This window comes from Colius striatus, chromosome 14 (genome assembly GCF_028858725.1).
Source record: "Colius striatus isolate bColStr4 chromosome 14, bColStr4.1.hap1, whole genome shotgun sequence".
In the NCBI taxonomy this organism is placed as follows: domain Eukaryota; kingdom Metazoa; phylum Chordata; class Aves; order Coliiformes; family Coliidae; genus Colius; species Colius striatus.
In genome coordinates this window covers 13,227,524-13,248,263 of record NC_084772.1, presented here as the reverse complement: position 1 = coordinate 13,248,263, position 20,740 = coordinate 13,227,524, and the positions used below count along the sequence as shown (strand labels likewise).

The 20,740-nt window shown below is 38.7% G+C and overlaps 1 protein-coding gene across 1 annotated transcript; it reads left to right on the top strand.

The window, feature by feature from the left end:
• Positions 1 to 508: 508 nt before the first annotated feature.
• UBA2 (ubiquitin like modifier activating enzyme 2) lies at positions 509 to 16,730 on the top strand. The gene is made up of 17 exons (XM_062007344.1): positions 509 to 745; positions 3,133 to 3,216; positions 3,477 to 3,547; positions 4,700 to 4,764; positions 5,297 to 5,397; positions 5,559 to 5,680; positions 6,308 to 6,375; positions 8,677 to 8,798; positions 9,649 to 9,748; positions 10,294 to 10,454; positions 11,315 to 11,408; positions 11,504 to 11,616; positions 12,067 to 12,222; positions 12,763 to 12,859; positions 13,437 to 13,542; positions 14,308 to 14,444; positions 15,825 to 16,730. Exons 1-17 carry the CDS (start codon positions 602 to 604, stop codon positions 16,004 to 16,006), a joined length of 1,923 nt encoding a protein of 640 aa, XP_061863328.1. The 5' UTR covers positions 509 to 601; the 3' UTR covers positions 16,007 to 16,730.
• The last annotated feature ends 4,010 nt before the right edge of the window (positions 16,731 to 20,740 follow it).

Here is a 20,740-nt window from a genome sequence, read left to right as displayed (position 1 = left end):
AATGCTGCAGCATAAATTAACGCACTAAAAGTGTAGATTTAAAAAGAAAGGAGGGGGGTATAAAATGGTGGAAGATCTGTGTAAAAGTACTTTTTTAAGGAAGAGTGGTAGCTTCCCCTGTCAGCACACAGACGTGAGACCTTAGGCTAACACGTGTAAAAGCCGATTGTTATCCCGGGAAGGGTGCCTTGGCTCCCCAGGGGGGCTCGGCCCGCCCCCTGCTCCAGAACGCACAGCTGCTGGGCCGATCTCCGGCCGCACCGGCGGCTGCAGCAGGCAGGGGAGGGCCGGCGTTCCCACGAGTCACAGCCCTCACAGGGCCGGGCTGCGGCCATGCCCCGGGCGGCGGCGGGCGCGGGGCTCGAACCGGCGGTGCGGGGAGCCCCCTCCCGCCCGAGCTCCGGCCGCGCCGCAGCGTTCCCGGGCGGTGCGCGGGAAAGGGCCGAGGCCCTCCCAGGCGGCAGGGGGCGCTGCGGACGAGGCGGGAGGGGGCTCGCCGCTCCGGTCCCGCCCGGGCTCGCTGTCCAGAGTGCGGCCCGGCTGAGGAGAGCCGCGCGGAGTTGCTCCCTCTGCGCGCCGCCGCTGTTGTTCCCCCGCCGTCATGTCCGCGCCGGTGACGGGCCCCTTGCGCAGCGAGCTGGCGGAGGCCGTGGCCCAGGCGCGGCTCTTGGTGGTGGGAGCCGGCGGCATCGGCTGCGAGCTGCTCAAGGACCTGGTGCTCACCGGCTTCAGCAACATCGACGTGGTGCGGGCCGGGGCCGGGGCGGAGGAGGAGGAGGAGGAGGGGGCCGGCGGGCGGCGGCGCGGCGCAGGCCGAGGCGGGGAGGGGAGCGCGGGGCGGGGAGCGGGAAGCGGGCCTGAGGGGCGGCGGGCGCGGGGGCGCTGTGGCGGCGCGGCCCCTCCCGCCCGCCGCATTGTCTGCGTGTTTTCAAACTGCTCCCGGCCCGCCAAAGCTGCCGGGCGAGGCTGCGGCGCCGCGCCGCCCCTGCCGCCGGGGGCGGGCTCCGCCGCTGAGGGGCCGCGGCCCGCCGGCGCCATCCGCGCCCCCGCCTCGGACGGGTTGTCCTCCCGCGGGCCGCCCGGAGCTGCGTGGCCGCCGTGCCTGCTGCTGGAGAGAGCGCCGGGAGCAGGCGGGCGGCCCCCACGGAGGCCGGGCCGCGTTCATGGGGCAGCGGCGGGGCCAGCCGTCGGTCGGCGGAGGGGTGGCTGCGCCTCTCTGGGGGCCCATGGATGTAATCTCCTGGGAAGCAGCCGTGTGCCATGTTTGCTGCTCAGCGATTGCTCGTTAAAAGTCTTGAGTTTTGCTTAGTGCCTCCTTTGCTAGTGCTGCGGATAATGGTCCGGTGATGGAAAAACAAAATACGTGGGAGTTAAACTGTATTTGCAGTTACCGAGTTGTAAAGCTGTCAGTCTTATAAGTCCGGTCACGGCAGCTTCCCGCGGGCTGTTGCTTTCACTTTTGCTTCCTGATACTGGTCTTTGAATGTATAGAGGAAGAGCTGAAAAGAGAGGATGGTAATGAAGGTGGCATAGAGAACTCTGTGTCCAGACCTTTATTAATTTCTTGTTGTAGCTATGAAAAGCATAAGGTTTTAAGAAACAAGGTACCGATCCTGCTGGAGCATGGATCTGTTTCCTTAAATACATTTTTACTTTTGTGTGTCTGGGCAGGAGTCATGTCTGAGAGTCTTGTGTCGCAAGTTGTAAGAAGTTGGATTTCACAGTCAGACTTGTTGAGCAGAACGTATTAGAAACAGTTGTTACCTAAAATGATGTCAGCTTGTAGAACTGTACAGCTACTGGTTTGCCATAAAACTTCATACAACTCAGGCCTTTATGATGGAACACTTTTTAAACTTACAGTTTAAAATAACACTCGTAAGTTTAATTCTAAAATGTCCTTTTGATTTTAGTTTACCACTGAGAACCTAACCAGTTTTAACATTGTAACAATAAACATGTGCAGAAAAGTGGAAGCCTACTTTTTCTGCACTGTTTTTCCCCTCTTTTTTTCTTTTGCTACCTTTCTATGTCATTTATGTACTGCAGTCTGATAAAATGGAGCAAGTTCAATATCTCCTGATTTTCTAGTTAGTCATTGGGCATAAATCTCATTGGAGTATGCCTATTTGTTCACTTACTATAGTTTGATTTTCTTTTTTTGGTACTATCTTTCAATGCTGACTTGTTTGGACTCCATTAACTTAAGTACATGTTGGATCAGGGCCATCTCCGTTTAAAAATATCATTGGCAGCGTTTTATGGAAGACAGTAACGTTTTGATAACATTGAAATTTGCTATTAGGAAAAGAAATTTCTTTTGTGATTTTACTGAGGAGTTTCCTTGGTTCTGAAATACTAAGAAACTTAAATACCTGGAAATGCTTTTTATGCTATTGGTGAGTAATTTTGAATATCGGACAACTCACAAATATGCGATTTCGTTAAGTGTACTTTGTTGAAAAGCAGTGCCGTTGTCCTCAGGAGCAAAACCAAATTACTCAAAATCCAAATCTGAATTAAGAACTTGAATAGATAGGAAGTTCTGAGGTCTCTCCTTCTAACTTAATAGAATGGGAGCAGTGTAAAAGTTATTAAAATAAGAGAACTGTTACATTCTGGTCATTCTTAGTTAGATTGAAGCTTCTGTTAGGCCTAATGGTCTCAAGTATTCTTGTGCGAGAAAAGCCTGGCCTGCTGAGAGCCTCACTCAGACTTATCTCTGCTCTCTCAGCTTATGTGCTCTGCTCCTGATGAATTCTCACTAACATCTTTGTCCTACAGTCAATAGCACAATCTGTTGACTTTCTACTAATTGCTGTGCATACGTATCTCAAAACTCATATGCATTTTTAGTAGGGACTCTTTCTTCAGAAGCGTGTTGTCATGTAGCCCTTAATTTTTGACATACAATTCTGTTGCTAATAGTTATTTAAAATTCCTGAAGAAGATAAGGTGATCGTTTGTGATTCTGCAGTTTTGTAGTGCAGATGTAACACCTGTATTCAGGTCTGAAGAAGAGTCCGCAAAGTTTATGCGTTTTGGTCAATCATGTTTGTTTTAATCTGTGTTAAAGATTTTGTTTCTTTTGTTTCTGTAAAAGTGAAATGTCTGTCTTGTGTGTGTTTATAGATTGATTTGGACACTATCGATGTCAGCAATCTCAACAGGCAGTTTTTGTTTCAAAAGAAACATGTTGGAAGATCAAAATCACAGGTGAGAAAAAGTACTGAGACTTGAGCTTTGACTATCTTACGGACATTGTTGTAAGCATGTAAAAATTTCGTTTGTGTTGTGGAGAAGTAAATGTTGATTGGTTGATCGTGGCTATCCACAGCATTTCATTATCAAAGGTTTAAAATCTTTTAAAGTAGTCACCTGACTTGATACTCAACTGATACGGAGTCTTCTTGATCCAGAGTGTTCTTGAGGAAGAAATAATAAGTGTGGTTTTTCTTGTTTTTCTTTATTTCTAGGTTGCCAAGGAAAGCGTGTTACAGTTTTATCCAGAAGCTAATATTATAGCTTACCATGATAGCATCATGAAGTATGTTTGGTTTTAAGCTCTAATTACATGTTTTGATTTGCAAGTACTGTGTTATTTAACTGCCACAGTGGTGTGCTTTAAGATACTTTACAAAGCTTCCACAGTAAGAAGAAATAACTGTAAATTGAGACTACCACACACCTAAGTGGGAGTGGGGATTTTACGTGAGTGTTCTTAAGCTCTGGTAGTAAGCTGTAGTTATTTGCTTCTGTCTATTTCTAGTTTTAGTAGCAACATTTACTGTCTAAGTTTCTACACTGTAAGGATACCTTGATGTCTTGAGCAATAATTAGATTAAAAAAAATGTGAATGTTGAGTCTGTGATCAAAAAAATTAAGTTGTTTGTGTGTGTATAATGTGAGTATCATTTATATATGCCCCGAACTGTTAAAACTTAGTCCTTATGATCCATAACCAATAAGTAGAGAACAAGATTATGTAGACTTTCATTAGCTGTTTCCTATGGTTTAGTTTATATTTGTTTGGTTTCTTAAAAGTCGATATTCATAGAATCATAGAATGTTCTGTAATATTAAGGCTTGAATTCTGGTGTTGCTTTTAGCTACTGAAACTCTGACTCATTGCATCCTTCTGAAACTGTAAAACCATTAATCCTGTTTCCTCTTTACTCTCTCTTCTTTGCCACCTTCTTTTTTTAAATCAGAGAAATGCAATGTAAAGATACTAAAGTGTCAAGATTTTCAGTTCCCATGTCTTGGCTCGTAAGATATGGAGGCACAATCAAAACCAATCGAGCTATCACAGTATAATGAACTATCACCAATCTGATGAGCTGTGGTAATTACAGTGTGCACGTTTTAGCCTCAGCTGATGGTTTTAAGGTCGGTTGCCACAGCTTAGCCAATTTACTCATTAGGTCAGAGTGGTATAATCACTTTTGTGTTATCTGCCTCTTTCATTGGTCAATCAGTACTAATTGCAATATCTTCCTTCTAGCAGCATAGAATTCATGCTTTCACCCAGCTTTAAAATGGGCAGAAGATAAATGGGGCAGTTAGAGACTAGCAGTAAATTTGTAATATGTGTAAGTTACCACACGAACATCAGCCCAGCCTTTGCATGTGTATAGTTTCTGTTGTGGCATAATAACAAACAACGTGCCATTTTGAGTATTGTTTTTCTTTTCTGTAGCCCTGACTATAACGTAGAGTTCTTCCGCCAGTTTACCTTGGTTATGAATGCTCTGGATAACAGAGGTGAAGTTTTCACTATGATTTTTTTATTGGAGATGAAAGCACTGTTGCTTGTTCCTAGAAACAAAACTTGTAATGTATTCTACTCTTAGTATTTCTGCAATGTCAGTTATATAACAAGTATCCTCTTAACCCATCTGTAGTTTGACTAATGCTTGTGTGCTTCACTGGAAACTTGAAAGGGTAGTTAGTACTTTTACAGGTGTTTTGAAAGTAAACATTAATTGCTGTGTTGTTGCTTTATGGGAACTGACGAGCACTGTCTGTACATACATAACTTCAGCTGAGTTTGCCATATTTACTAGTGTTGATATATGTAGTGCTAATTAGAAAATTGACTTTGTGACAGAGTTATCTATAGTGAAATAAGGCAGATTAATTAGAAAATTGACTTTGTGACAAAAGCAGAGTTATCTATAATGAAATAAGACACATTACATATAAGTGTTTGCACAGGACACTAGTTTGAATTTGGCAAAGTAATATTTTTTTTCGTAATTATTCACATTTTTTTTCAAAACGTCTTGATTTGCAGCTGCGCGTAACCATGTGAACAGGATGTGTCTGGCTGCTGATGTTCCTCTCATAGAGAGTGGAACTGCAGGCTACCTTGGACAAGTAACAGTTATTAAAAAGGTTAGGTTGTGTATTACTCTTGTTGCTTTGAGTTTAAATCATTGGCTATTTTAAACAACTGGAGTTGGGTGTTTTGAGATACAGTTACAGTTCATCTGGTAATAGCATGTACTGTCAGTAGCCTTCACAGTGTGACAAGTAAATATTTCACGTTTCACCAGGGAGTGACAGAATGTTATGAATGTCATCCTAAACCAACTCAGAAGACTTTTCCAGGCTGCACAATCCGAAACACGCCATCGGAACCTATTCATTGCATTGTGTGGGCTAAGTATTTGTTCAAGTAAGTGGATCTAAAAAAAATAGGTACTGTGCTTGACTCTTCTAGTTTCTAAAGCTAGAGGGAGAGAAATCAAGTAGACACGCACTTCTCCTTTTTTTAATTAGTTCTTGCAAAAACCTCCAGTTCTTTGTCCTGGATTTTGGGATGGCTTCTTTGGGGTGGGTTCTTCTGCTTTTGAGGTAAAGATGTACGGTTGATTGGTACCTAGGCCTTGCTCCAGTATCACAGACATTCTGGCAGTTTGGCACAGCAGTGTAGGTTGAAGTTACTTTATTGTTCGCTTTTGAACAGTTAACACATTTTTCAGTTTAGTGCATGTACTAACAGATGGAACATTTGCTGGGGTGTTGGAGAGTTATAAGCAATGCATTTAGTACTACAGTATAAGTAGAACACTAGGTGAATCATTGTTACACAGAATTGTTTTGCTAAATTCATTTTTGTATTGGACATCCTCTGTTCAGTCCATGTGTGACAAGTCCCAACAATTTAAAAAGCAATGTATGAAGTGACTCTCTGATAGCAAGAATCCTAAACTGGATATATATCCATTAGCAAATATTTCACCCCTTAACCAAATAAGATGAAATTCTAGTGCTGTGTTGTTGTTCTTAAATCATTCTATAGCCAGTTGTTTGGAGAAGAAGATGCTGATCAAGAAGTCTCTCCTGACAGAGCTGACCCTGAGGCTGCTTGTGAGTGTGATATTATCTGGTAGTTTTCCCTGTTACTGAAATGGTCTCTTTCAAAGATTGTGATTTGTTTCTATACATATCTTAAGGTCAGATTGTTCAGCTCCATTTTCCTTTATGAGGATTCCATTTACTCTCCCCTTGGACTACAAGAGTTTTGAATGTGCTAACAGCACTTTCCCTTACAGACCTTTGTGTACACCATGCATATGTAGCTCTGTCATACTTCTGTTTGAAACAATTTCAGTGTTTTGTAGTTAACTTGATGCATAGTGCATACCAGAGGTTTTTGCATGGAAAATGTGCAAGAAATACTCTTCAAAATGACAGTGATTTAATAGTTTCAACTGTCAGGACTGTGGCCCTTGTGGGCAGCCTACAGCATTAAAATGATTACTTCAGCTGCTGGGGAAAACTTTTTAATACAGTGTAAGATGGGTCATTGCCATTCACTAGTTGTCCTTAGGTAGTATGGGTAGAACATCTGGGAGGAACACAGGCGATGCACTCACAATCTTAAAGTTCCAGTTAACACAGCCAGGTGTGTGGTATACAGTTTGGGTCTGTAGACTTGTGTCTGTTTGGAGACTTGTGTCATCTGCAGCAGATGATCTTCCCTGTATGCACAGAAGCTTAAAGTGAAAAGTGAGCTTCAAGTGCAAATTAAATGTATCTGGTCTTCCCAGGGTGACTTTTTCTCCCCTATAGATCTGGATTATAGCACTTCCTTCTGTGCAGCTCAGAGGTTTGTCTTAAGAACTGACGGATATTTGTAGCCACTCTGCATTTTCCAATCCTAGATGGGAGATTGCAAGGAAATATGGGAAGTATTATGTTTGAACTCTTCTAGCCCAAACCTTCAGTGTTAATCTACATAGGAAATAGGCCTATTGTGAGTGATTTTATTTATTTCTTTTTTTAGCTATTCAGTATTTTTCTGTAAAGACAGTAACCATAGTTACAGTGAAGGTGAATAAGCAGTTTTTGATCCTTTTATAGATGAATGGGCTTGGGAGAGGGAGCTTAGAGGACCCTCCAATTCCACAGGTTCCCTGAATGTCAGATGGTGATCACTTGACAGGTTGTTCCTATAGGAAGTGCAAAATTAAATAGCTGAGTCTTAAAAGAGTGGCATATAGATTCACTTAAAGCAACTGGATGCTGCAGTAATTGCAAGGCAGCAGACACAATGCCAGTTACTTAAACAAAGATACCAGGGCAGTTAAAGGAAGGCCTGAGCTGTAGCCTCATGTCTGTAGTGAGCAAACTGACTGTCGTGATAATGCCGTTCAGAATGAGTGCTCATACGTGGTATATTGGGGAAGAGTCTGCACAGCCTTTGTAGAGGGAAGTCACGCACTGGGTGACTCTGCAGGTCTTTTAAAGGAATCAGCAAATTTCTGGACAAGCTTGTCTGGTTTGTGCTGGTTTGAATCTGCAGAGCACCCTCGAAAACTTCTTGAGAGGTGCCTGAAGGAGCTATGTAGACATGGGGAGAAAAAGGATGATCCTGGAATGGTCAAACTGCTTAAATGACAGATAAATGCTTTTTAGAGGAGTGTCTCAGACTGGGGATGTTCAGCAAACATGATTAAGCAAAGTCACTCAGAATAAAGATGAAGACTAGCAGTGAAAAGTAGTAGAAAGCTTGACAATACAGAATGACTGGGCAGTGAGACATTAGGTAGGTTTTGTGCAGATGAATATGAAATGATACATTTGTGAAAGCATTCATTGTGGGAAGCATTCATAAATTTACATATAAAATGATGGTCTCTGAGTTGATTTTTCTCATTGTGTCAAGATATTAATAGATAGTTTTATGAAAATATGAACCTGCTGCTTATTAGGAATCATGATAGCAATTGCTGGATGTGACTGGAAAAGAAACATAAAATGGATACAAAGCTGTATGCATGGCATTTTCTTGTTTATATAACCAGAGGTAGGAGACAGAATTTTTTTGTTTTAAAATTTGAACTGAACTTAAGACTCTTTATCCAAGCAAAAAGACTACTGAAAGGGAACGGTTAGGCACTTCTGCAATTGCAAGGTTATGTGGAGAAACTTAATAGGAAACAATTGTTCACTGATTCTACCAATGAAGGAATTAAGTGACATCCAGTTAAAGTGGTGAGTTGCAGTTGGAGAAGCAAACAGTAGTAGTTGCACTGTGTCTGATTTGTTGGCTGCAGTAAAGCTGGTTTATGGTCCCTTCATAGTTTTGGTTACTGACTAGGGGAAATATTTGGATGTGATTTTCCTTTTTGTGAATTAAAATATTGGTCAACACTTTATTAATAGGGGAGCCAGCAGAAGCAGAAGCCAGAGCACGAGCATCCAATGAAGATGGTGAGATCAAACGTGTTTCAACTAAGGAATGGGCTAAATCAACTGGATACGATCCAGTTAAACTTTTTACTAAGGTATCTTCCTTACCCCCAATAATTGTCTTAATTTGAAGTGTATGAGATGCTTTAAAGTTAAGCCAAAACCCAGTTTGGACCCTTAATGCCTAGCTAGCAATTATGCAATTATGTTATGACTTCCACCAATCTTGCTGTAGGGTCGGTCTTTTACAACATTTGCTTGTTTTACAACATTCCACCTTCATCTGTACAGCAGCTTGGCTTAAGCAGCTGTCTATACTGTACAGAATAACTTCATTCAAGTTACTTTTGATATTAAAAGGTAAACTTGATTTCTGTAGGAGAAATCACTGGGCAGAACCAGTGGATCAGAAAGCTATCAGTCATCTTTTGTTTATTTTCTCATGCCAGAGCCTGATTATACAAACTGATTTAGGAGTTTTCCTTCAAATAGTTGCTGAAAGTGGTAAAATAGTGGAAATGAGTACAAAATGTAATGTTGATAAGGGGTAATAACTTTACTTTGGGAATTCATTGGCATGTAGGTAAGGATATTGCAAGGAGAGTATACAGAAAGCTGTAGTGATGGCTTCAGTAGGCACGTGAACCCAGTGTTTGGATTTTTGTTTTCTTGATTTTAACTTTACTGCACCTCAGGTTAATCAGAGCTTGTCTGCTTTATGCAATAAGTGTTAGAGAATGGGGAATAAGAAGTATTTCAAATCTAGTTGGTTTTTTTCCCTGTGGAATTTAATTTTTATTTCTGTGTTTGAAAATATTTTCAAGGAGACAAGCAAAACATCATCAATGTAATGCTGATCTCTCAGCAGATGAAACAAGAGAGTCCTTTTTTTCCCCTCTGTTTTAATGAGTTTTATGGTGGATTTTTTTCTTAAATGTTTCTTAGCTTTTCAAAGATGACATTAGATATCTGCTAACAATGGATAAACTGTGGAGGAAAAGAAAGCCTCCAGTGCCACTGGACTGGGCTGAGGTACAAAATCAAGGTAATTGTCTCTTCCTCCACCATTATCTTTGTAAGTCACACCTGCTGTCTATTTACACATCTCTGTGATACTTTGACCTTCTCACTGGCACAGTTGAGTGCTGATAATGAACATATTCTTTGTGATTCCTGAAGATTTACAGTTTTATTCTCTATAGAAAGCTTTTTTTGTACAACTGTTTGGCAGTTGTTGTTACTTTAGATACTCAGTGTTGGCTGTAGAAGATTTCACATTTCACAAAATCCATGTCAGTTTATTCTAGGAGACCTTGCCATAAGCACTGACACATTTGCCTCTGGAAGCTGAGCTTTGCTGAAAATCTACATTTGCTGTAATTTGTGCACATTTGGGTGATAAGTGCAGCCATAGCTGCAGTGGAAAAGGTAGACCCCTTGTAAAATGTTGGGGCTACTGCAGTTGAAGAATATTGTTCTTCAATTTAGAAAATAGTTAATTTTGCTGAAATGGGAAAATACTTGTCTCTTTATGGGAACTTCTGTGGGATTTTGAAGTATTCCTTAATTATTTTCTTTCTTTTCCCAAAGAGAAAAATGTATCTGACCCACAAAATGAGTCCTCTGCAGTTTTGAAGGATCAGCAGGTTCTCGATGTCAAGGGCTATGCACACTTATTTTCAAAGAGTGTTGAGACCCTGAGACTTCACCTGGCTGAGAAGGGTGATGGAGCGGAGCTTATATGGGATAAGGTTAGTTTTACAAGTAGATAAGAAACAGCTGTAGTCTACACATGTAGTACAAATAATAATTGGGCTCATTCAGTTTCATTCCAAAATAGTAGCACTTAGAAGAAATATGTCTGACACTTCCCATATGTAAACAAATACCTACTTTAGACTATACTTTGTAACTCAATGAGTGTAAGGATTAACTACTGTATGTAAACCAACTTAATTCACCAAATTTAAAAGCCACAAATTCAGAAGTATTTGTCATATTCTGATTTAAAAAAAAAAGATGCAGCTTCATTCTTTCCTTGTTAGCTTTCCTTAAAACATGCCTTGATACAGTGGTTTGTAGCTAGAGTTGTACATAGTAATTAGATCTGATAATAGATATATGATAGGTTTTGCTGAAGAAAAAGAAGAGCAGCATTTTCTCTCTTGGCATCAGAGACAGGGTAATCCTCCTGTAGTCAGTTGTCACTTGGCATAAGAAAAAAGTTTGTAAATATAGGGGAAACAAAATAGTAAACTAGTATTACAGCAGACAGTGAAATACTTCTTTCTGAAACACCAGTGTTTGAAACTGAACATAAAATGAAAAATGTAGGATTTAGACATTAATAAAATGCCTTGTACCTACCAAATAACACTAAAATACTAATTCACTACTAAAATACCAAGTACAACTTCTAGACCTGTATTTAAAGTATTACTGCTCTGTCTAAACATACCGTCTGAAAGAGGAAATATATTGACTTGGAAATGAAGTATTGTACAGTCTCTTTAAAAAACCCCTGTTTTTAAGGTTTTAGGAATCTTGTGTTGCAAACTATTCCAATAGGTCATCTGATTTTTAAATGCTTTTTGTATTAACTTCTTTCCAGGATGATCCGTCTGCAATGGATTTTGTTACTTCTGCTGCGAACCTCAGGATGCATGTTTTCAGTATGAATATGAAGAGTAGATTTGATATCAAGTGTAAGGATAAAATATAACATTTTATTTAAAAAACAAACTGAACTTATCCTTTTCATTTACTGTTAACGATCTGCATGCTCTTGCTTATTTTACAGCAATGGCAGGAAATATTATCCCAGCTATAGCTACTACTAATGCAGTAATAGCTGGTCTGATAGTGCTGGAGGGACTGAAGATTTTGTCAGGAAAAATAGATCAGTGTAGAACGGTAAGTGGGAATAAGATACTTTTACTTTCTTGTTATTTATTACTTGTTTAAAAATGACACTTAACCTGCTTTGGCTATGGTGTAGTTTTGCTGTTTCTCACTTGTTGCTTCAGTAGATTCTGAATGAAAAGAGAAGGGGAAGTCTCAATGATTGTTAAATTCTTCTGATTTAATGGAAATTGACTGCTGGACAGGGTAGAGAACCCGACTGACATCCCTTGAAACCTGGTTGTTTCAGGTTACAGACCTATTTGGCAATAGCTGGTCCATCAGCACAGCTGTCTTTGTGGACTGGCTCTAATAGGCACTTTCTCCTGCTTAGTGGGCATGTCAAAAAGGATTAGGGAACAGGACAACCTGTGAGATTAAGAGAATAAAGCTGTAGAAAAACAGGTTTTATGAGTTCTATTACTTATGGAATAACTTGTTTTGTTCTTTTCTGTCTTAAAGATTTTTCTGAACAAGCAGCCAAATCCCAGAAAGAAGCTATTGGTTCCTTGTGCTTTGGATCCACCAAATCCTAACTGTTATGTATGTGCAAGTAAGCCAGAAGTGACTGTGAAACTTAATGTACACAAAGTTACTGTGTTAACACTCCAGGATAAGGTAAATCTTTAATACTACCCACAGTTTTCTTTTTTTTTCCTAATACTGTAAATTATTAGAGTTTTGTTCAATATATTTTGACTCAACATCAGCTGTTAATATTTGCTCTGCATTCTGCATTTCTCTCAGCTACAGGAAGACCTAGATCAACCAGTATGTACCTCCCCTTGTGTGCTTCTATACTTGCAAAAGAATATTTGTAATTTGTTACTTTCTGATGGTTCCAAAGACCCTTCATATCTAGCAGCAAAAACCTACATATGTATTTCAGTTGAAGAGTTCAGTAGCCAAATTACAGTGGCATAATCACAAGTGATTTGTAACTCTGATGTTTTATGAAGTGTTCTAAAATTTTTTTCAGCATATTTGAACCTGTAGGCTTCAGATAGGAAAAAAATCATTATTTTGTTCATGGAAGTTAAAAGGATTTTCAGCATATGCCTGAAAATGAGATGGGATAAGTAAATCAACATCATTCAAGGTTCTTTCTAAGTGTTCTGAAGTCAGATATTCATTAAATAATCATGTTAATATTTTCAGATAGTGAAAGAAAAATTCGCAATGGTAGCACCAGATGTACAAATAGATGATGGAAAAGGAACTATTCTTATCTCTTCAGAAGAAGGAGAAACAGAAGGTATGCATACTGAAACTTTTTAGAAAAGAGTAGATAAAAATTGGTAAAAAATCCCAAGACACACAGAAAGAAAGCATAACAGATGTGTAGTGTTCATCCTGTAGACTAATATTTGAGGAGAACTGTATTTGCAAGCGTTTAAGTGGCTTGAGAATAGCTAGTGGTATTGCCTACAAGCCTGCATGTCCAGATTAGCTTTTCACCTGGAGTGTCAGAATTCCTTTCAAGAATACGTATTCAGCTATAAAAGTGATTGCAAATCTCATTCATTTTCTTCTTAGCTTGTAGTCTGATCATGCTTGTAGGCATTATTGTAATACATATATTATCTCCAAAATGTTCCTAAATGTAATCATAGTGAAGTGCTTAACATGATGCATGGTGGGATAAACAAGTAAAACACAGGTATTTTTAACTGCTGATGGGCTTAAATGTCAGCTTTAAATATAGCTAATTAATATTAATGGTATGTTTCTACATGAAACTTCTGGAGTAGTCATTTCATAATATTTATTCAGGTGACAAGGATCTTTATATAAATAGCTGTACACACTGCTGTTTGTCTCTATTTCTATAGCAAATAACAATAGGAAATTATCAGACTTCGGAATTCGAAATGGCACTCGACTACAAGCAGATGATTTCCTCCAGGACTATACACTGTTAATCAATGTGCTTCATAGGTAAGATTCTGAAGTAATGATTTTTGTCTGTATATCTAGAACAACCCCACAGGGAACTTTAAATTCACAAATAAAGCTCAAAAATTAAGAAAATACAGAAACAAAGGAGGAATTTTTGGTTTTTTACTTTATAGGGTTTAGAGGTTTTGGGTTGGTTTTGGGTTTTTTAGGGATGTTTTTTTTACAACAGTAATTGGAAAAACTTTATTTGAATAAGTTATCACTACACAACATAAAAATACAGTGCAAACCCAAATTTACTTTTTGGGCGGCCAACCAGTGAGAAACTGTCAGTTAAAAAACAAAACAAAATTTTAAGAGGTAACCCCCTCCCCACCTGCTGGGGTAGTAGATCTGATGCTTGCTTGTTCAGATACAGCAATACAAATAGAAGACACTTTGAAATAACTGAGGTGCATATTTAACCCTTGATAACTAATATATGTATTATATACAGTAAGTTAACACACTACACTTTGAGTGAGAATAGAAATGTGGTATTGTGAGGAAGAAAGGTAAGTTCAGGTAATGATTTTTCTCATTCCTAAGCATTTTAAGTCATGGCACTTGGTGCAACAGTGTTTATGAATAGACAAAGCATAAATTATAAAGGAAGGCTGATTGATTTTCCTCACTTTAAATATGTTTTTCTCATTTTGTCATAGTTGCAGGGTGCTCTAATACTTGAGTGACGTACATTATTTGTGAAAAAGATAAGTTTTTCTTTTCACCTGGTTGTTTAAAAGCATATGTATTTTTCTGCAGTGAAGACCTAGAAAAAGATGTAGAATTTGAAGTTGTTGGTGATACCCCTGAAAAAATTGGCCCTAAACCATCAGAACCAGCATCCAAGAACATTACCAATGGTAGTGATGATGGAGCACAACCCTCAACATCAACAGGTAAACAACAGTAACCAATATTAAATAAGTCTTTCAGTAGTGCAGGCCAATTACAAGAGTTGTCTTCAGTTTTATGACTTTGCCAACATAAAACGAATGGCATTTCAATTGTTTCTGTGTATAAATGTAATATTAAATAGAAGAATGCACATTTAAGATTGCTACAGAGGTTTACAGTAAATATGCCTTGAAATGGTAATATTTAACTCACAAGGGCTTTGTAGGGTGTCAGCTAAGTGCCTCATTGGCACAGTGTTTTCAGGTTAGACCGATTCCATCTGATGGTCATGCTGTTTCCTGACAAAAAGGAATCAACCAAATGTTTCACATTCTCCCTAGGGATTAAAAAATGTTTTGTGTATGTCTTGGGTCATATTTCATTTTGTTAATGTAAGAAGATGTCTCTATTATTTGCTTAGAAAATAGTTATTTTTCCACATGTCAAGCAAAACATGGCAAGCAAATGGAATTTGTTGTCCAGGAAGAAGTACTATCTCCTTCCTCATGTAGAGCGTTCCTTTGAATATACTCAGAACAGTTTAACTTCGATAAATACGGGAGGCTTAGGCACTGGAGGCTAATATACTGGAAACATTACACTTCTATAGGGGTAGCATATGAATCTGAATACTTTTTGTGACAGACCTAGATATCTGTAGATATTGTGTCTTAAATTTCTGTATGATGTTCCTTTGCCTGTTTGATATATGCACAAGTATATAGTCACTTCCACTTGCCTCTTGTTTCAGGGGAGGTTAAATGTTAAGCGTATTGCTAAAATTGGTTTCAAATTACAGTAGCAAAGAGCATAAAATTAGTTTTTACAGTGAATTTGTACTTCATAACAAAATCCACTGGATGTCTTAAAAGTTCACATTTGGTCCTATTTTCCTTCATTGTTTCCCTATAGCTGTGTTAGTCTGCTCACCCTTCCATGCCTTCCTGTCTTTGCATGTTCTCTCTCATAGAGCATGGCTTCTAGTGGGTGTTCTGTTGAATGGGGTAGCGAAAGGAGAGGCTGGAATACAGCTCAGTGTGTGTAAAAGCTCTTTTCTAAAGGACTGCTGCAGATAGCATGCAACTCTTCTATTTTGTACGTGCAAACAAAAATGGTGCTAACTAATGCATTTCGTCTGTTTTGGGGTTATTGCAATATTTTACATACCTTCAATGAAGAGGCAATCACCATGTGAAAAGTCTATTTTTATACTGATTGCAGAGAAATTAGAAATAATCCTACAATTCAATGACAGGGAATATAGATAAAGAATGCTCTAAGGTGTATTTTTTGTATTGAAGACATTCTTTTTTTTGATGTGTGAAATTTGGTTTGAGAGTAGACTACTGTATTCATTTGAACTGAAACCATGTATTCTGCAGCTCCAGATGAAGATGATGTGTTGATTGTTGATTCTGAAGATGAAGGTACTTCGGGCAATGTTGATGAGGACATGGAAAACAAAAGCCGCAAGAGAAAATTGGAAGATAAAGAGCGTGTCAGTATGAAGAGAGCACGTACTGAGCAGACAGATGAACAAGATGAAATTATAGCATTAGATTGAACATGCAAATGCCCCTTGACAAAATAATTCAGATAAATGTAACAGCATATTATGTTGGGATGTGAAAAATGTTGAGAACTAGACTAATTTTAAGGCCTTTGTTCCAAGTGAATACCAAACGACTGGCTTAAACAATTTGTGTTGTTTCTCTTGATGATAAAGCTCTCCTCTCAGTGGCCTCTTTCAGAAGTTTTTCCATATTAATTCCATATATTAAATGTAGTAGAAACATAGTTTATAAATACTTACAGATAAGTATTTGCTTAAATGGTCATGACAAAAGCATGTTATTTTTTTGTAAAGACCTTTTAGGTATAATTCAGTAGGACAAAAATAGACGCTTTTCTTGTTTGGGAAAGGGTCATTGTCTAATGCCCAGATTTTAAGCAACTACCTTTTTATTTTTTGCTTGAAGAAAAATATTTTTAGCCTAGTCCTAAACATTTTTCACAGCCTGAACAAGTAAAGAAGATTCAGCAAAGCAAATTAGTGCCGTTTTAACAGTGTTCTTAAACTTGAGCTGGCACTATGTACATTACTGTAAAACTGCTAATTTACTCAAGTTTTTCAGCTCGTACTGCCTGGTATGTCAATGTAAGACGCAAATTTTTGTGTATTGTTACAGTTTCAGGTTATTTATATTTGATGTTTTGTAAACTCAGATACTACTACTATACTGTACATCTGATGGACCAAATAAATGACATCTGAAGTACTTGCTATATTTGCTTGCACAGTCCAAGTTTATGCTGACATGGGATTTTACAATGTATAGCCTTCAAAAATTACTGTATTATTTTCATTTTTCTATACATAACCTAGTAGTACAGAAGTTAAGCTTCACTTGTTTGAGGTGAAAGGGGAATTTTTTTAATAAAACTTTTGTGAATGTTTTTTTTCTTGGACAATCAATTATTGGCCTCTAGCTGGAGCATTTGCACCTTACATATGCTTGGACCATATCATGCCTTCAGAAAGAAGAAAGTACAGGTCTTCTGTATATTACACTTCATGCATCGGACAAAAGTGCAATATTTAGAGTCAGTATTTGAAAACTGCTGCATTTATGTAACTTCTGGTAGCTCTCAAAACCATCAGTGTTGATTCTTGGAATAATTTCTTCCACTGTACTGAAATTACTTTTCAGCTTTGTTAGTGAACCAAAACTGCTTCTGTTCATAGATAGCTACACAGAGTTAGCCTTACAGAGCACAGGAATTGAGCAGACAAAACTTATTCTGTTACGGTTTGCATACTGAATGAACCTTAAAATATTAATTGTATAGAAGGAGAACGTCAAAAGAACAAACCCCAAACTGGCACCTCTTGAAGTTTTGGTTCTTGTGTCTGGTTCTGTCCAATATAAAGGTAAGCTCGTCATCACTGCTAAATTGCTAATGCAATGCAAGCCTGGGGTCCTATGATGCAATTAATGTTTTATCTCTTCTTTTAGGTAGTAGTAGTAATGTGCAGCAGCTTGTTTGAAGGCCTAATACTACTCTGTGAAATTAAATCCTTCTGAGTTAGTTGCTTCTTGGTCAGCCCGAGTGAAGAATGAGAGGTAGAGATGTAAGTAAAAAGTGTTACAGAAAGGATTCCCAGTAATACAATGGGAAGCTTGTCAGAACTAGACTATGAACAGTTGAAGCACTAGAATTTAATGTCTTTCTTCTAAAAATGAAGACTGACTTTAATCTTTACTAAAAATTAAGGTATTAGTTGTCAAAGAGCTTGCTGTCTCTGTGATAAGATGCGCTCCTCACTGTGACATGACAGCTTTATCTAAGCTGATGGTGTATGTGGTCTATAAGACAGTGTGATCCCATCTCACTACCTGAGAAATTTCCCTGCTTGTATTGGCATACAGGAATTAAGCTCATAGGTCCTTCCTGTAAAATACTTCAAAGTGAATTATTTCTACTATATTTTCTTTAGAGAGACTGCTTATATAAAATATATGACAGGTTGTTTGTGTGGTGTCAGCTGTTCAATTCCGTTCTCATTAAGTCTGGGAATACTGAATGAACAATGCTGTGCTAAATGTAAAACTGCTTTTCAGAACTGATGGAGTATCAATGTCCCTAATTGGCTGCTAGTCATCAACATTGTATTAATGTAAAGTTTTTCAACTTGAACTGTCTCTTGCCCATGAGAGTGAATTATAAGTCAAAGCATTTATTAAGCTTTGAAGTAATTAAAAAAAAACCCCAACCTCCTGTCAGCTGACCATTTGTTGAACTCCTGTAGTGCTAATACTGATGGGGAGGGAACTGTAGTTGGAAGACACAAGATTTAAATATTAAAATGGAGGAGAAATTCTTCCCAGAGCTATAGCTTAGCAACCCTGATACAGGCTCTGGCTTCACCAACAATTTTTGAGCCAGGCTCATTAAATGGGGCTACAAATTGCAGTGGTACAAATTGGCTCTTCTGTCACAGGGTGTTCTTTAGTGTTTGTTTATACTGATGCAAACTTCTGTAATGCAGCTAAGCTTTTCTGGCCACTGTTCATAGTGACAATTCATTCTTAATGCTTTTATTTTTTTATTTTATTTTTTATTTGTATGCTGTATTAGTTCAATATCACTTTTCTGCAGAGGAGCATTGGAAGGAATACTGACCACCACTGATACACAGCAGATAACTAGAGATTCATTAAGCTGCTGTGAGTTAGGATGAAGAAATTTTTAACAGCTTTCCCACAATCTTAATGTAAAAAAACCAAACAAAAAAGCAGAAGTGCAACCTATCTGGTTCTCAAAGCATCTGCAGAATCACCCTGAAGGGGCAGCTGACAACCATTGAGGAGAAAGAACTTTTGGGGCCATGATGACAGAAAGCCTTGCACCAGCCAGTTTACTAAAGAACAACTGTAACCTGAAGATAACTATTTAATGTTTGTAGTACTTCTATGTGCTATTTTAATTTTACTTTATGAAACCATTTCCTTGTTGAACCACAGAGGGAGATGCATGCTTTCCTAGCCTGTTGGCTCTGACAGCTGGCAAGCAGATTGATGTGCCATTTCAATTTCTGACCTTTACAACAAAGACCTCTTGCTAACCGTTTATTAGATCCCAGAAGATATAATAGTCTTGTCTTCAGTTTGTATATACCAAATATGTCTGCTTCGAGCTTTATCTCTAGTGCCACAAAATTTTACATTTGGATTAGAAAACTGAATAAATACTGAATTAAGGAAAATAATTTTTTATCCCCATGTTCTTTTTTCTGTGCCTATAGGTAGAGATATTTTCTTTCTTTGCGGGGACAAGAAGCCTTCAGTTTTGTGCATCTAAAATACTGTATGTGCAAGAAAGCAGAAACTAGGATCAAAGTAATACAAAAAGTTTTACACAAGTCAGTCATGGTTTTTTTGCTTGCCTGAGATTGTTTCTAGGCTGATGTCTAAGCAGAATGATTACAGACAACACACCCGCAGACAAAGGAATAGGAGGAGCCAGTTTAATGCTTTGATTTGGAGGCCTTGATTCTTCTTTAAGGGAGGGATAGGTTGAAGTAAGTAAATATACTCCTAGCTATATCTTGATATCTGTTTATATTAGGACAAGAAAATTGCTGTTTAGATACATGTCATCTTGTCTTTCTCATCAGCATATTTCTTCACTCACATGAGAAAAGGTCAGAAGTTTGCACCATGATTTCCTACAGAGAAGCTACTTACGGAATTTCCCTGCCACTCCTCTCCAGCAACATTTGAAGCTACTTGCAAACAGTAAGCAATTACATCAGTGATCTCAAAGCTACTGCAATTCTACAAGTAAGTGGCTGTAGATAAGCAGAGACAGACCTACAGAAGTGCTTCTATAGTAGCATTTAGCCTTTTGGGTGTGGTACTCACACACCTACCTGCTGGTATGTAAGTTCATACGGGAGCTTGCTGCATTTTGTGCATCTAACTGGTGGTAACTGGAAGCAGCAGGAGTGTGCTAGACAAAAAAAAAAAAAAAAGATGGCTAAGATACCTAACTAGAAGCTTAGGAAGTTGGCAGGAGCTGTGGATATTACAGAAATGACAGAGAACATACTATGGAGGTGGACCTGGGAGAGAATTAAAGATGTAGAGGAGTAGTGCGAAAGATGGAAAAGCACTGACAAGTCCATGGAGGGAAGTCGGTGAACATGGCATAAGTCCTGTAGCAGTGGGAGAGCTCTATGGGACAAAGGAAGTGAAGGGACTGCAGCTTTATTGGGGATTGGGAGAGGAGTTTATGAGCTAGAGTATGCAAAGGATGCAGAATACAGACCTGTAGGAGACCAGCCTTCATTAGTTCCATTGCTTAGGAAACAGCTCTATAGTTATTGTAAATTTGTTCCTTTTTTTTTCAGTTAACAAATATTATTTCTATAATACCATTTAATATAGAAAATACCATGAAATGGAAATGTAACTGGTGTTCTTAAACCAATGTCCTTTCTCTTCTGAAGTGATCCTTATCATAGCTGAAGTGCATTGTATTATCAGGTCAGGAGGTCGGTGCTCATTGCCTGCCTCGTTTCTTGAATGGGTATAAAGAGGTGCATACAGCTAGTCTGATACTTCTTACCAGCAGAGAACAGGGGGGCATGTGTAGAGAACTCTGAGCCTCATGTACTGTTGCTATTTTTTATTAAATGCACTAAAGCTGTCTGATTTCTTTGCTGGATGATGGAATCTTTGGAGTGTTGTGATCAGGACGTTTTTCTTATCACATCAAGATATATCTTAGCTCT

Coding starts and splice junctions, on each gene's coding strand:
- UBA2 (XM_062007344.1), top strand. CDS start 602: ATGTCCGCGCCGGTGACGGGCCCCTTGCGCAGCGAGCTGGCGGAGGCC. Junction 5,398..5,558: donor AAGTAACAGTTATTAAAAAG/GTTAGGTTGTGT, acceptor ACGTTTCACCAG/GGAGTGACAGAATGTTATGA. Junction 11,617..12,066: donor AAATAGATCAGTGTAGAACG/GTAAGTGGGAAT, acceptor TCTGTCTTAAAG/ATTTTTCTGAACAAGCAGCC.